This window comes from Pongo pygmaeus, chromosome 18, assembly GCF_028885625.2.
Source record: "Pongo pygmaeus isolate AG05252 chromosome 18, NHGRI_mPonPyg2-v2.0_pri, whole genome shotgun sequence".
NCBI classification, from domain to species: domain Eukaryota; kingdom Metazoa; phylum Chordata; class Mammalia; order Primates; family Hominidae; genus Pongo; species Pongo pygmaeus.
Window position 1 is genome coordinate 85,192,229 of NC_072391.2, and position 12,206 is coordinate 85,204,434.

Consider the following 12,206-nt stretch of genomic DNA (forward strand, 5'->3'; position numbering starts at 1 on the left):
ACAGGCATGAGCCACTGCACCTGGCCTACTTAGCTTTTGAAATAGGTCTTGACATCAAATTGTGTATGTTTTCTGGTTTTATCCTGCCAGATTACTTTTGGTTGTATTTTTGGTAGAGACAGGGTTTCACCATGTTGGCCAGGCTGGTCTCAAACTCCTGACCTCAAGTGATCCACCTGCCTCGGCCTCCCAAAGTGCTGGGATTACAGGCATGAACCACTGTGCCTGGCCTCACAAGAATTCCTTTTTATTTTGAGGCAGAGTTTTGCTCTTGTTGCCCAGGCTGGAGTACAATAGTGCGATCTCAGCTCACTACAACCTCTGCTCCTGGATTCAAGAGATTCTCCTGCCTTAGCCTCCCAAGTAGCTGGGATTACAGACACGCACCACCACACCCAGCTAATTTTTGTATTTTTTATAGAGACGGGGTTTCACCGTGCTGGCCAGGATAGTCTCGATCTCCTGACCTCGTGATCCGCCCGCCTCGGCCTCCCAAAGTGCTGGGATTAAAGGCGTGAAGCAATGCGCCCGGCCAGGAGTTCTTACAAGGAGGAAGCTGAAGTTGGAAAGACACGGAAAAGGATCCTCCCCTAGAGCCTCAGAAGGAAGCAGCCGTGTGGACACCTTGGTGTCAGGCTTCTGGCTCACTGAACCATAAGATAATCAGTCTCTGTTGTTTTAAGCCACCAAGTTTGTGGTACTTTGTTACCATGAAACTAAGCACCCTGCACTTGTGTTGGGTGCCATGGCACACCCCTCCATCCCAGCGTTATGTTCCCCACGGTACTTACACATCTTTCTTTCACTTGCAACTGAAAAGTACATCGACTAAAACAACAACCTCATTCTCTCTTTTTAATTTCAGAAGTCAAGTACAATCACATTGTGAAACTTGGGAAACAACGCTTCCTTCCTTCAAAGTCAGTTCTGCTATTCATGTGGACCTGATGTCTCTAGGATCTTGTGCCCTCATTAGTGGCCTGGAAGGATGCCCAGACCTTCCGGTTCATCAGGGGTTGAAGTGGGCGATAGTTGTTCACCATCATCTTCTCCTCTTCACCAAGTGCAGAAAACAGGAGAGTACGAAATGCAGAGAGCTGGAATAGAGGGCAGCCAGTGTGAGCTTGGTATGAGTGCAGGGTGAGCCAGCCCCCGGGTGTCCCTCAGGCCTTGTGTGGTCCCTCCCATGCTGAATCAGGATGGCACGAAATGACCAGCAAATATGGTGGAAGTGATGGTGTGTGTAGGGCCAGGTTATAAAAGGCATTGCCGCTTCCACCTTGGTCTTTAGGATCACTTGCTCTGGGGGGAAGCTGGTCACCATATTGGGAGGGTACTCAAGCAGCCCCGAGGAGAGGCCCATAGGGAGAAGAACTGAGGCTCCCAGCCAACTGCCAGCACCAACTTGCCAGCCACTTGAGAGGGCCAACCTTGGACTGAATCCTCTAACCCTAGTTGAGCTTTCAGATAGCTACAGTCCCAGCTGACATTGGGCTACAACTCATGAAACATGGTAAGCCAGAGCCACCCAAATTCACAACCCAAGGAAACTACGGGAGATAATAAATGATTGGTTGTTGTTGTTGTTGTTGTTGTTGTTTAAGACAGTGTTTTGCTCTTGTTTCCCAGGCTGGAGTGTTGTTGGCGAGATCTCGGCTCACTGCAACCTCCACCTCCCAGGTTCAAGCGATTCTCCTGCCTCAGCCTCCTGAGTAGTTGGGATTACAGGCACGAGCCACCACGCCCAGCTAATTTTTTTTTTTGAGATGGAGTTTCGCTCTTGTTGCCCAGACTGGGGTGCAATGGTGTGATCTTTGCTCACTGCAACCTCTGCCTCCTGGGTTCAAGGGATTCTCCTGCTTCAGCCTCCTGAGTAGCTGGGATTACAGGCATGTGCCACCATGCCTGGCTAATTTTGTATTTTTAGTAGAGGTTTCTCCATGTTGGTCAGGCTGCTCTCAAACTCCTGACCTCAGGTTATCCACCTACCTCGGCCTCCCAAAGTACTGGGATTATAGGCATTAGCCACCATGCTCGGCCTAATTTTGTATTTTTAGTAGAGACAGGGTTTCACCATGTTGGTCAGGCTGGTCTTGAACTCCTGACCTCAGGCAATCCACCTGCCTCGGCCCCCAAAGTGCTGGGATTACAGGCATGAGCTACTGCACCCGGCCCAAACGATTGTTTTCTAAAGCCACTATGTTTTGGAGCTATTTGTTACACAGCAATAGATAACTAACACATATAATGTAAATGCTAAAGTAACATTTGAATTTACTTTTCACTCAAGGAACTAAAAGACTACTTTTTATGGCTGGATGTGATGCCTCACGCCTGTAATCCAAGCACTTTGGGAGGCCGAGGTGGGTGAATCACCTGAGGTCAGGAGTTTGAGACCAGCCTGGCCAACATGGAGAAACCCTGTCTCTACTAAAGATACAAAATTAGCCAGGTGTGGTGGTACATGCCTGTAATCCCAGCACTTTGGGAGGCCAGGTGTGGTGGCTCACGCCTGTAATCCCAGCACTTTCGGAGGCCGAGGTGGGTGAATCACCTGAAGTCAGGAGTTTGAGGCCAGCCTGGCCAACATGGAGAAACCCCATCTCTACTAAAAATACAAAATTAGCCAGGTGTGGTGGCACATGCCTGTAATCCCAGCTACTTGGGAGGCTGAGGCAGGAGAAGCACTTGAACCCGGGAGGTGGAGGTTGTGGTGAGCCGAGATCACACCACTGCACTCCAGCCTGAGCAACAAGAGGGAAACTCCGTCCCAAAAAAAAAAAAAAAAAAAAAAAAAAAAGACTTTTTATGTATTGTCTCACTTGTTCACAGAATATACTTATGAACTCTGTGAGGTAACTCACGCATTTAATTAAATTCAGAAGTAAGATTATGTCTACGTGCTGACAGCATACTGGGCCAGTTAGCCCTGCGTGATGATCTAGCGCCCCCTAGAGTTGAGCGCGCATGGTGCTCGTGGCCTCCTGGGCCGTGACCACCGTGTGCTCATCCACATTTGTGGTCTGCACATTTGTTGACTGCCTCAGAAAGGCAGCCTTTCTCCTCCCCTGGAAAACTCCCCGCCTTCCAGGACATGTGCCTCCCTGGCTCCCCTGCTCAGGATAAGGGGCTCCTGCCCTGCATTTTTATATGACACCGGCCACCCTGGCTTAATACGATTGGCTTTGTTTCTACTTTCCTGCCAGACAGCAGTGTCCTGAGACAAATGCCCTGTTCCTGTGCCGCCGCTCCACACCTGCCCCCCTCTCACCCTCTGTTGGTGGCGCAGACCCAGAGTGGGCACTTGTCACATATATGCTTGTTGAGTGGCATAAGGGCCTTCCTGACAAGGGGCCACCTTCAACAAAACCCTTCCCCATGTCCAACAGCTCTGGTTTGGAGGCAGGCAGATATTCTGCATCCCACATCTCCAAGTGCAAATGACATCATGCCATGGTTTGTATATAAGGGAATATTTTCACAGGCCCAGGAGACTGAACACCCTCTAAGAGCTCACCTGGAGCCCTCGGAAAGAGATGAACCAGAGATGCTAAGTCCTGCTGCGACTGCTGAGAAGCGACTGCTGAGAAAGGTCTGCCGGGCGGGGGCGGGGCATAGGCAGCATGCCTGTGGCTCTAAACTGCCTTGGACAGACAGAATTGCTACAGATTCTTAAGATTTCCAGAAAAAAAATGATAGTATAACTTTTATTTATTTTTTGTTTTTATTTTTTTGAGACAGAGTCTCACTCTGTCGCCCAGGTTGGAGTGCAGTGGTGCCATCTCAGCTCACTGCAACCTCTGCCTTCCAGGTTCAAGTGATTCTCCTAACTCAGCCTCCCAAGTAGCTGGGACTACAGGCACATGCCACCATGCCCGGCTAATTTTTGTATTTTTATTTATTTATTTGAGATGGAGTTTTGCTCTTGTTATCCAGGCTGGAGTGCAGTGGTGTGATCTCGGCTCACTGCAGCCTCTGCCTCCTGGCTTCAAGTTATTCTCTTGCCCCAGCTACTCGGGAGGCTGAGGCAGGAGAATCGCTTGAACCCAGGAGGTGGAGGTTGTAGTGAGCCGAGATTGCGCCACTGCACTCCAGCCTGGGCAACAGAGCGAGACTCTGTCTCAAAAAAAAAAAAAAAAAAAAGAAAGAAAGAAAAGAAAAGAAAAAGGAAGAAAACAAAAACCATGCAGACCCATGACCCTGGGACAACTCCCATGAATGCCTTGTGTGTCTGTGTGTGATAGATTAGGGTGTTGCTCAGAACATGCTCGCTGTGATCACTGGAACCGCTGTCCAATCTCAACAAGCTCCTGCTTCAATTGGAAATTTCTTCTTGTGTAAGAGCGCCCCAAATGCATGAAAGAATATAATTCCACAACGCTCTTATGCAGCATCTTAGTGACGCTGCCAAGCAAGAGAGATGCCTTCCATGAAGTGCCATCATGCCAGTTACGGGCATGGCTCACCTGGCTTGGGGCCACTTCAACGGGCTCCTTCTGGATGATCCAGGTTGCCGACTCGGTCAGCGGCGGGGTGGTGAGCGAGCCCGCGTAGGTCCAGTAATCCCAGCAGGTGGGCAGCAGAGTGGAGGGGTCGAAGGGGGGCATGGCCGCCCGCGCGTCCTGAGAGACCGAGAAGCACAGGCCGTGTCAGTCCTCAGGCGAGACTAGGAGCTTCCATCTTGTCTCAGCACGTGAGGCCTTCATGGTGCTTGGAAGGAAGTGCTTTCCCCGAGATAAGGCCGTGAGGCCACTGCTGTCACACTTGGAAGCAGTGATAAGAAAATGTGACCCTTCTATACGGAGCAAGGATTCCTGCCAACTTACATTGGTGGCATTACATTACATTACACCAGCTTACGTTGGTGCTTACATTTTTCCTTTTGAAGTCATTTCTTGGGGCACAGTAGCTCACCCCGTAATCTCAACACTTTGGGAGGCTGAGGCGGGTGGATCACTTGAGGTCAGGAGTTCGAGACCAGCCTGGTCAATATGGTGAAACCCTGTCTCTACTAAAAATACAAAAATTATCCAGATGTGGTGGTGGGCGCCTGTAGTCCCAGCTACTCAGGAGGCTGAGGCAGGAGAATCACTTGAGCCCAGGAGGCAGAGGTTGCAGTGAGCCGAGATCACGCCAGTGCACTCCAGCCTGGGCAATAGAGTGAGACTCTGTCTCAAATAATAATAATAATAATAATAATAATAATAAAATAATAAAAAATAAAAATAAAACCATTTCTTTTAGCATACTTGGCTGCAAAAAATATTACTTTTTATTGTGATAAAATATACATAACATAAAATTTACCATCTTAACCATTTTTGTTTTTTTTTTGAGATGGAGTTTTGCTCTTGTTGCCCAGGCTGGAGTGCAATGGTGCGATCTTGGCTCACTGCAACCCTTTGCCTCCCAGGCTCAAGTGATTCTCCTGCCTCAGCCTCCTGAGTAGCTGGGATCACAGGCACCTGCCACCACACCCGCTAATTTTGTATTTTTAGTAGGGACAGGGTTTCTTCATGTTGGTCAGGCTGGTTTTGAACTCCCGACCTCAGGTGATTCACCTGAGCCTCCCACAGTGCTGGGATGACAGGCATGAGCCACCATGCCCGGCCCATTTTAACCATTTTTAAGTGTAAAATTTGATGGCGTTAAATGCAGTCACATTGTGGTGCAACCATCTCCACCGTCCGTCTCCAGAACTTTTCCATCATCCCAAACTCAAATTCTTTCCTGACCCCCTAAACACTAAGTCCAGCTTCCTTCCCCAAGCCTGGCACCCACCATTCCGCTTCCATCTCTCTGAATCTGAGGACTCTGGGGACCTGATGCGGGTGGGATCCTGTGGTTTTTGTCTTTTGTGTCTGGCTTATTTCACTGGGCATAATGTCCTTCAGGTTTATCCACATTGGAGCATGTGTCAGGAGTCCCTGCATTGTTGCTTTTTTTTTTTTTTGAGATGGAGTCTCCCTCTGTCGCCCAGGCTGGAGTGCAGTGGCGCCATCTCTGCTCACTGCAAGCTCCGCCTCCTGGGTTCACGCCATTCTTCTGCCTCAGCCTCCCCAGTAGCTGGGACTATAGGCGCCTGCCACCATGCCCGGCAAATTTTTTGTATTTTTAGTAGAGATGGGGTTTCACCATGTTAGACAGGATGGTCTCGATCTCCTGACCTCGTGATCCACCCACCTCTACCTCCCAAAGTGCTGGGATTACAGGCGTGAGCCACTGTGCCTGGCCGAGTCCCTGCGTTTTAAGGCTGAATGATATTCCCTTGTAATGGATGGAACACATTTTGTTTATCTATTCATCTGTGGATAGACGCTAGGGTTGCTTTCGCCTTTTCACTGTTGTGAATAGTGCTGCCATGAACATGCGTATACAAATATCTCTTCAAATTCTGCTTCCAACTCTTTTTTTTTTTTAAGAGTCGGGGCCCCCTGGCCCCAGACCTTAGAGCCGTTGAGATGTTGATGCCTAAGAAGAACCGGATTGTCACTATGAGCTCCATTTTTTTTTTTTTGAGATGGAGTTTCACTCTTGTTGCCCAAGCTGGAGTGCGACGGCGCGATCTCGGCTCACCACAACCTCCGCCTCCCTGGTTCAAGCGATTATCCTGCCTCAGCCTCCCGAGTAGCTGGGACTACATCTTCAAGCCATCGCGACCAGCTAATTTTTTATATTTTTAGTAGAGATGGGGTTTCACCATATTAGTCAGGATGGTCTCGATCTCCTGACTTCGTGATCCGCCCACCTCGGCCTCCCAGAGTGTTGGGATTACAGGAGTGAGCCACCGCGCCCGGCTTGCCTGGAGACATTTCTACTACTACCTTACCAATGACGGTATCCAGTATCTCCATGATTACCTTCATCTGTCCCTGGAAACTGTGCCTGCCACCCCACGCTGCAGCCGTCCAGGGACTGGCAGGCCTCGGCCTAAAGGTCTGGAGGGTGGGTGACCTGCAAGACTCACAGGAGGGGAAGCCGACAGACATACCTACAGACGGAGTGCTGTGCCCCTGGTGCCGACAAGAAAGCCGAGCTGGGCTGGGTCAGCAACTGAATTCCAGTTTAGACGCAGATTTGGTGGTGGACATGGCCAGCCATCTCAGTAAAATTAGAGAGGATTATTTTGCATTGAATACACTCACCGCCAAAAAACAAAAAAAAGAGTCAGGGTCTTACTTTGTCACCCAGGCAGGAGTGCAATGATGCCATCATAGCTCACTGCAGGCTCTAATTCCTGGGCTCAAGCGATCCTCCCGCCTCAGTCTCCCAAGTAGCTAGGACACCACACCAGGGTTTAAAATTAATTGTTTGTAGCCAGGGGGTCTTGCCATCTTGCCCAGGCTGTTCTCCAACTCCTGGGCTCAAGCGATCCTCCTGCCTTGGCCTGTCAAAATATTGGGATTACAGGCATAAGCCACTGTGCCCAGCCAGCTCTTTTGGATATATACCCAGAAGTGTGTGATTGCTGAATCATAGGGTAGTTCTATTTATAACTTTTTATTTTTTTTATTTTTTTGAGGCAGAGTCTCACTCTGTCTTCCAGGCTGGAGTGCCATGGTGTGATCTCGGCTCATGGTGGTTGGGCCTGGCCGCAACACAGCCCTCATCAGTGTCCCATGCCAACCAAGCACAACTCTGCACCTGCCCCTGGCCAGCACTGTGGGACAAGAGTCCAGTCCAAAGTGACAGAGTCCCTGTCTGCAAGGAAGACAGCCTCCCTGCTCAGCCACATCACCTTGACTTTGCTGGGCCCTGGCCTTCTGAGGTGGAAGCCGGCAACCCAGATGCCTTGGGCTTGTCTCCTAACATCAAGCAGTGAGGGTCAGCGTCAAGAGAGGCGGCTGAGCTACCAGAAGGAAGCCCGGGAGTGTCCACGCCGGCAGACACATGCATCAGTTCTGTGCACACGTGCTCATGTTTATAATTATCCAGTTAATTAAAAAAAAAACAGCATTATAGGCTGGGCGCAGTGGCTCATGCCTGTAATCGCAGCACCTTGGGAGGCGAAGGCAGGCAGATCACCTGAGGTCAGGAGTTCAAGACCAGCCTGACCAACATGGCGAAACCCCGTCACTACTAAAAATACAAAAATTAGCCAGGCATGGTGGCGGGTGCCTGTAATCCCAGCTACTCGGGAGACTGAGACACAAGAATTGCTTTAGCACAGGAGGCAGAGGTTGCAGTGAGCCAAGATTGCACCATTGCACTCCAGCCTGGGCAACAGAGAGAGACTCTGTCTCAAACAACAACAACAGCAACAAAACCTACAGCATTATTGTGATAGAATTCACATACCATGCAACTCTCCCATCTAAAGGGTACAACCTGGTTGGGCTCGATGGATCATGCCTGTAGTCCCAGCACTTTGGGAGGCCGATGTGGGAGGATTGCTTGAGGCCAGGAGTTTGAGACCAGCCTAAGCAACATAACAAGACCCTGACTCTACAAAAAACACAAAAACTAGCCAGATGCAGTGGTACACGCCTGTGGTCCCAGGTAGTTGGGAGGCTGAGGTGGGAGGATGGCTTGAGCCCCGGAGGTCAAGGCTGCAGTGAGCTGTGATCATACCACTGCACTCTAGCCTGGGTGACAGAGTGAGATCCTTTCTTAAAATAAGTAAATAGGCCGGGCACGGTGGCCCATGCCTGTAATCCCAGCACTTTGGGAGGCCAAGGCGGGTGGATCACCTGAGGTCGGGAGTTCGAGACCAGCCTGACCAACATGGCGAAACCGTGTCTCTACTAAAAATACAAAATTAGCCAGGTGTGGTGGCGCATGCCTGTAATCCCAGCTACTTGGGAGGCTGAGACAGGAGAATCGCTTGAACCCGGGAGGCAGAGGTTGCAGTGAGCTGAGATCATGCCATTGCACTCCAGCCTGGGCAACAAGAGTGAAACTCCATCTCAAAAAAAAAAAAAAAAAGTAAATAAAAATTGAAGTGCACAATTCTATGGTTTTGGGTATATTCACAGTTGTGCAGCCATCCCGAGTCAATTTTAGAACATTTTCAGCACCTCAAGGAGGAAGCTTGGTACTTTTTTAGCTCTCGTCCCCACCCCTGCCCTGATGCTTCTGCCTCTGTGGGTTTCATAGGAACTGAGTCATGTAACATGTGGAACATTTGTGTCTTGCGTCTCTCACTTAGCATGGTGCTTTTGAGGCTCACCCACACCGCAGCGTGAGTTAGAGCTGTGTCCTTTCTGACTGCCAAGTAATATCTCATTGCATGGTCTAGCTGGGTTGACATCCCATTGCACGCTCTAGCTGGGCTGTGAAGGAGCAGGCTGCTTGTGCACATGGGTAACAGGTGGGTGCACAGTGAGGCATTGGTCTATGCACGTGAGTAACAGGCGGGTGCGCAGTGAGACGTCAGTCTGGTGCACGTGGGTAACAGGCGGGTGTGCAGTGAGACGTCAGTGGTGCATGTGGGTAACAGGTGGGTGTGCAGTGAGACGTCAGTCTGGTGCACATGGGTAACAGGCGGGTGTGCAGTGAGGCGTCAGTGGTGCATGTGGGTAACAGGCGGGTGTGCAGTGAGACATCAGTCTGTGCACATGGGTAACAGGCGGGTGTGCAGCAAGATGTCCGTCTCCTCCTGCCTGCCACACGTCCCTGCTCCCAGGGCATAGATGTGCTAGTCACTTTCTGAGCAACTACTTCAAATCTTCAGAACAACCCTTCGAGAAGTATTTCTAGTTTACTGATGAAGACAGACAGACAGATATAAACAACTTGCCCAAAGCCACGTTGCCAGTCAGGGCCACTGAGGCCTGGCCTGTTCCGAGGTGCGGGCTCTTCCCTCCCTCCCCAGGGCTGCAGGAATCAGTTGGGGGAGCGGCAGGCCCCAGCCGTTCCACTGCGCGCACGTTTCTTCCAATTAAGCTTTCTAGCCTTGGGCTGAGAAGAGGATGCCTGTGTGTTACATCATCGTGCCCAGGAGTTCCTGTACTGTCTCTAAGATGCATGAGGGCTGGAGCAGCCATGTGGTTACAGAAAGCTACTCCCCCTCGGGGCCCCCAAAGCAAGTCAGGGCCCTTCCTTTATGCGTGTGGTGAGCCCCAGGCAGCTAGAATGGGACACCGGTGAGCACACCAAGGAGGCTGAAGACCATCACATCCATTATCTGAGCATGGATGGCCCAGCTACCTGTGGAAAGCACCACAAGCCTTTGCTGGCGGAAGTGGGTTGGTGACTTGTTCCACTTTTCTTTTCTTTCTTTTTTTTTTTTTTTTTTGAGACGGAATTTCGCTCTTGTTGCCCAGGCTGCAGTGCAATGGCACGATCTTGGCTCACCACAACCTCCACCTCCTGGGTTCAAGCGATTCTCCTGCCTTAGCCTCCCTAGTAGCTGGGATTACATGCATGCACCATCACGCCTGGCTAATTTTGTATTTTTAATAGAGATGGGGTTTCTCTATGTTGGTCAGGCTGGTCTCAAACTCCTGACCTCAGGTGATCTGCCCGCCTCAGCCTCCCAAAGTGCTGGGATTATAGGCGTGAGCCACCGCCCTATTCCTGGTTTTGTCTTCTTTCTCTTAAACAGGACCCCACATCTTATGAACGTCAAGCCCCACCCAGCCTAACTCCGCCCTTGTTTTGTCCTCTTAGAGTCTCAGTTTCCCCAGGTGTACGACAGGCAGTGTGGTGGCTGTAATGGGCTTCCATCAGTGCCTGCCACATGGGTGTGGGGCTCAGCAGGTGCTGTCGCTGCTGCTCCCAAAGCTAGAAGAGCCCCCACTGGGCATAGAGCCGTTCCCTGGATCCCCTGGACCTGGTGGGCTGTTTCCAACTCCACAAGGCAGCCAATTCCCCTGTAGCCCTGACTCTTGCGAAGGCAGGGACAAGGGGGGTCCCCAGCAGCCTGAGGAGCTTGCAGCTTGTCCAGGCATGGAGGGTGGGGACCCTCTGTGGGCAGTTTTTGCCAAAACTTCTGGCTATGGTGAGAGGGTCAAAGGCGAAGCCTCGAGGTCTCCATTCTGGGATTGTCTGCCCAGGGTCACTGGGGCCACACTGGGGCTGTGCCTGCGTGCTGGGAGCTGAGTGCATAGTGACAAGACAGCACTGGTAGGGGCCTGTGCAGATGGGATGGCGCTGGGGGTGGGGGTGGGGGTCTGGGCTTCCAGGCAGCGCCTGATGTGGTTTTGGTTACAGACACTGCCTGTGTTTCCCTCTAAGCTGCTGAAAAGCTAAGAAATGTGCAGCAGGGGCTGGAGCTCAGCCTGGGTTCTGACTGCATATGGGAGGTGGGCGCTGGGACGACTGGGAGTTCAGGCTGCATGGACCCACTTCCTGGGTTGAAAAACGGGCTCTTCACCTGCCAGCTGTGTGCCCGGGCAAGGCCTTCTCTGCCTCTCTGAGCTTTGGTTTCCCTGTATGTGCAAGACAGATGAATCACAGGCCCTGCCCCGTGGAGTGATTGGAAGATTCAGTGTGATAATTTATGTGGAGGGCTATCGCTTCTTTGAACCCCTCCCACTGAGGTGTGGGGTGATGTCCCTTTGCCCTGAGCCTGGGCAGGTGCTCCTGGCGGGAGTGGTGAGCAGGATGCCGCAGGAGCAGTGCTTTGTGACTCTGGAAGCCAGGGCAGAAAAGGACATCATGTCCATCTGGCTGTCTCTGGAACTGTACCTTGGAGCCCTGAGCACTGCATAGAAGCCAGCTGGGTCCCCAGGGAGCGACTGTCGCAGGGATTCCTGGAGGGTCCCTGCCGAGTCAGTCCCACAGCAGGGCCCGGACCAGCCTGGAAGCAGGAGAGATGATGGGGACTACGTGACTCTGGTCTTTCCTGCCCTAGTTCAGGACAGTTTGTTCCTTAACTGGAGGAAACCAGGAAAGCAGCCCAGAAGCTGCAGGTGAGCCCGTCCCTGGGTGAGGACTGCTGAGTCCGCGGGGGTGAGTGGCAGAGCTGGGATTCGAAGCCAAGGCCATCTGCCCTTGAGCCTGAGGCCACCACGGCCCCATCCTGCCTGCGCTGCCCACCAATCAGGAGTTAGATTCAACCACACTTCTAGCATTTTCCATCACAAGGCCATCATTCTAAAGTTTCATGGACTCCCAAAAGGTAATAGCTCTCTCTGGGAATCAGCTGACTGAAAGCACCCGCAGCAACAAAAAGCGATTTTAACCTTAATGATTGGACTGGTGGATTTTCGTTTCGTGACAGGCAGCAGCATCCTGTGCATTCCACAGCAGACGTGTGTGTG

General features: G+C 51.4%; 1 protein-coding gene across 3 annotated transcripts in view; it reads right to left on the minus strand.

Moving 5' to 3' along the window:
* Positions 1–838: 838 nt before the first annotated feature.
* CA5A (carbonic anhydrase 5A) overlaps positions 839–12,206 on the minus strand; it is a 49,479-nt gene continuing 38,111 nt past the window's right edge. For 2 of the 3 annotated variants that reach the window (XM_054453322.2, XM_054453321.2), the window contains 2 exons: positions 4,467–4,622; positions 839–1,097 (listed from right to left, as the gene is read on the minus strand). In XM_054453322.2, the coding sequence (XP_054309297.1) occupies positions 954–1,097; positions 4,467–4,622 (300 nt within the window). In that variant the 3' untranslated portion in view covers positions 839–953. The remainder of the gene's footprint in view (positions 1,098–4,466; positions 4,623–12,206) is intronic. The other variant, XM_054453323.2, reaches the window with a different exon arrangement.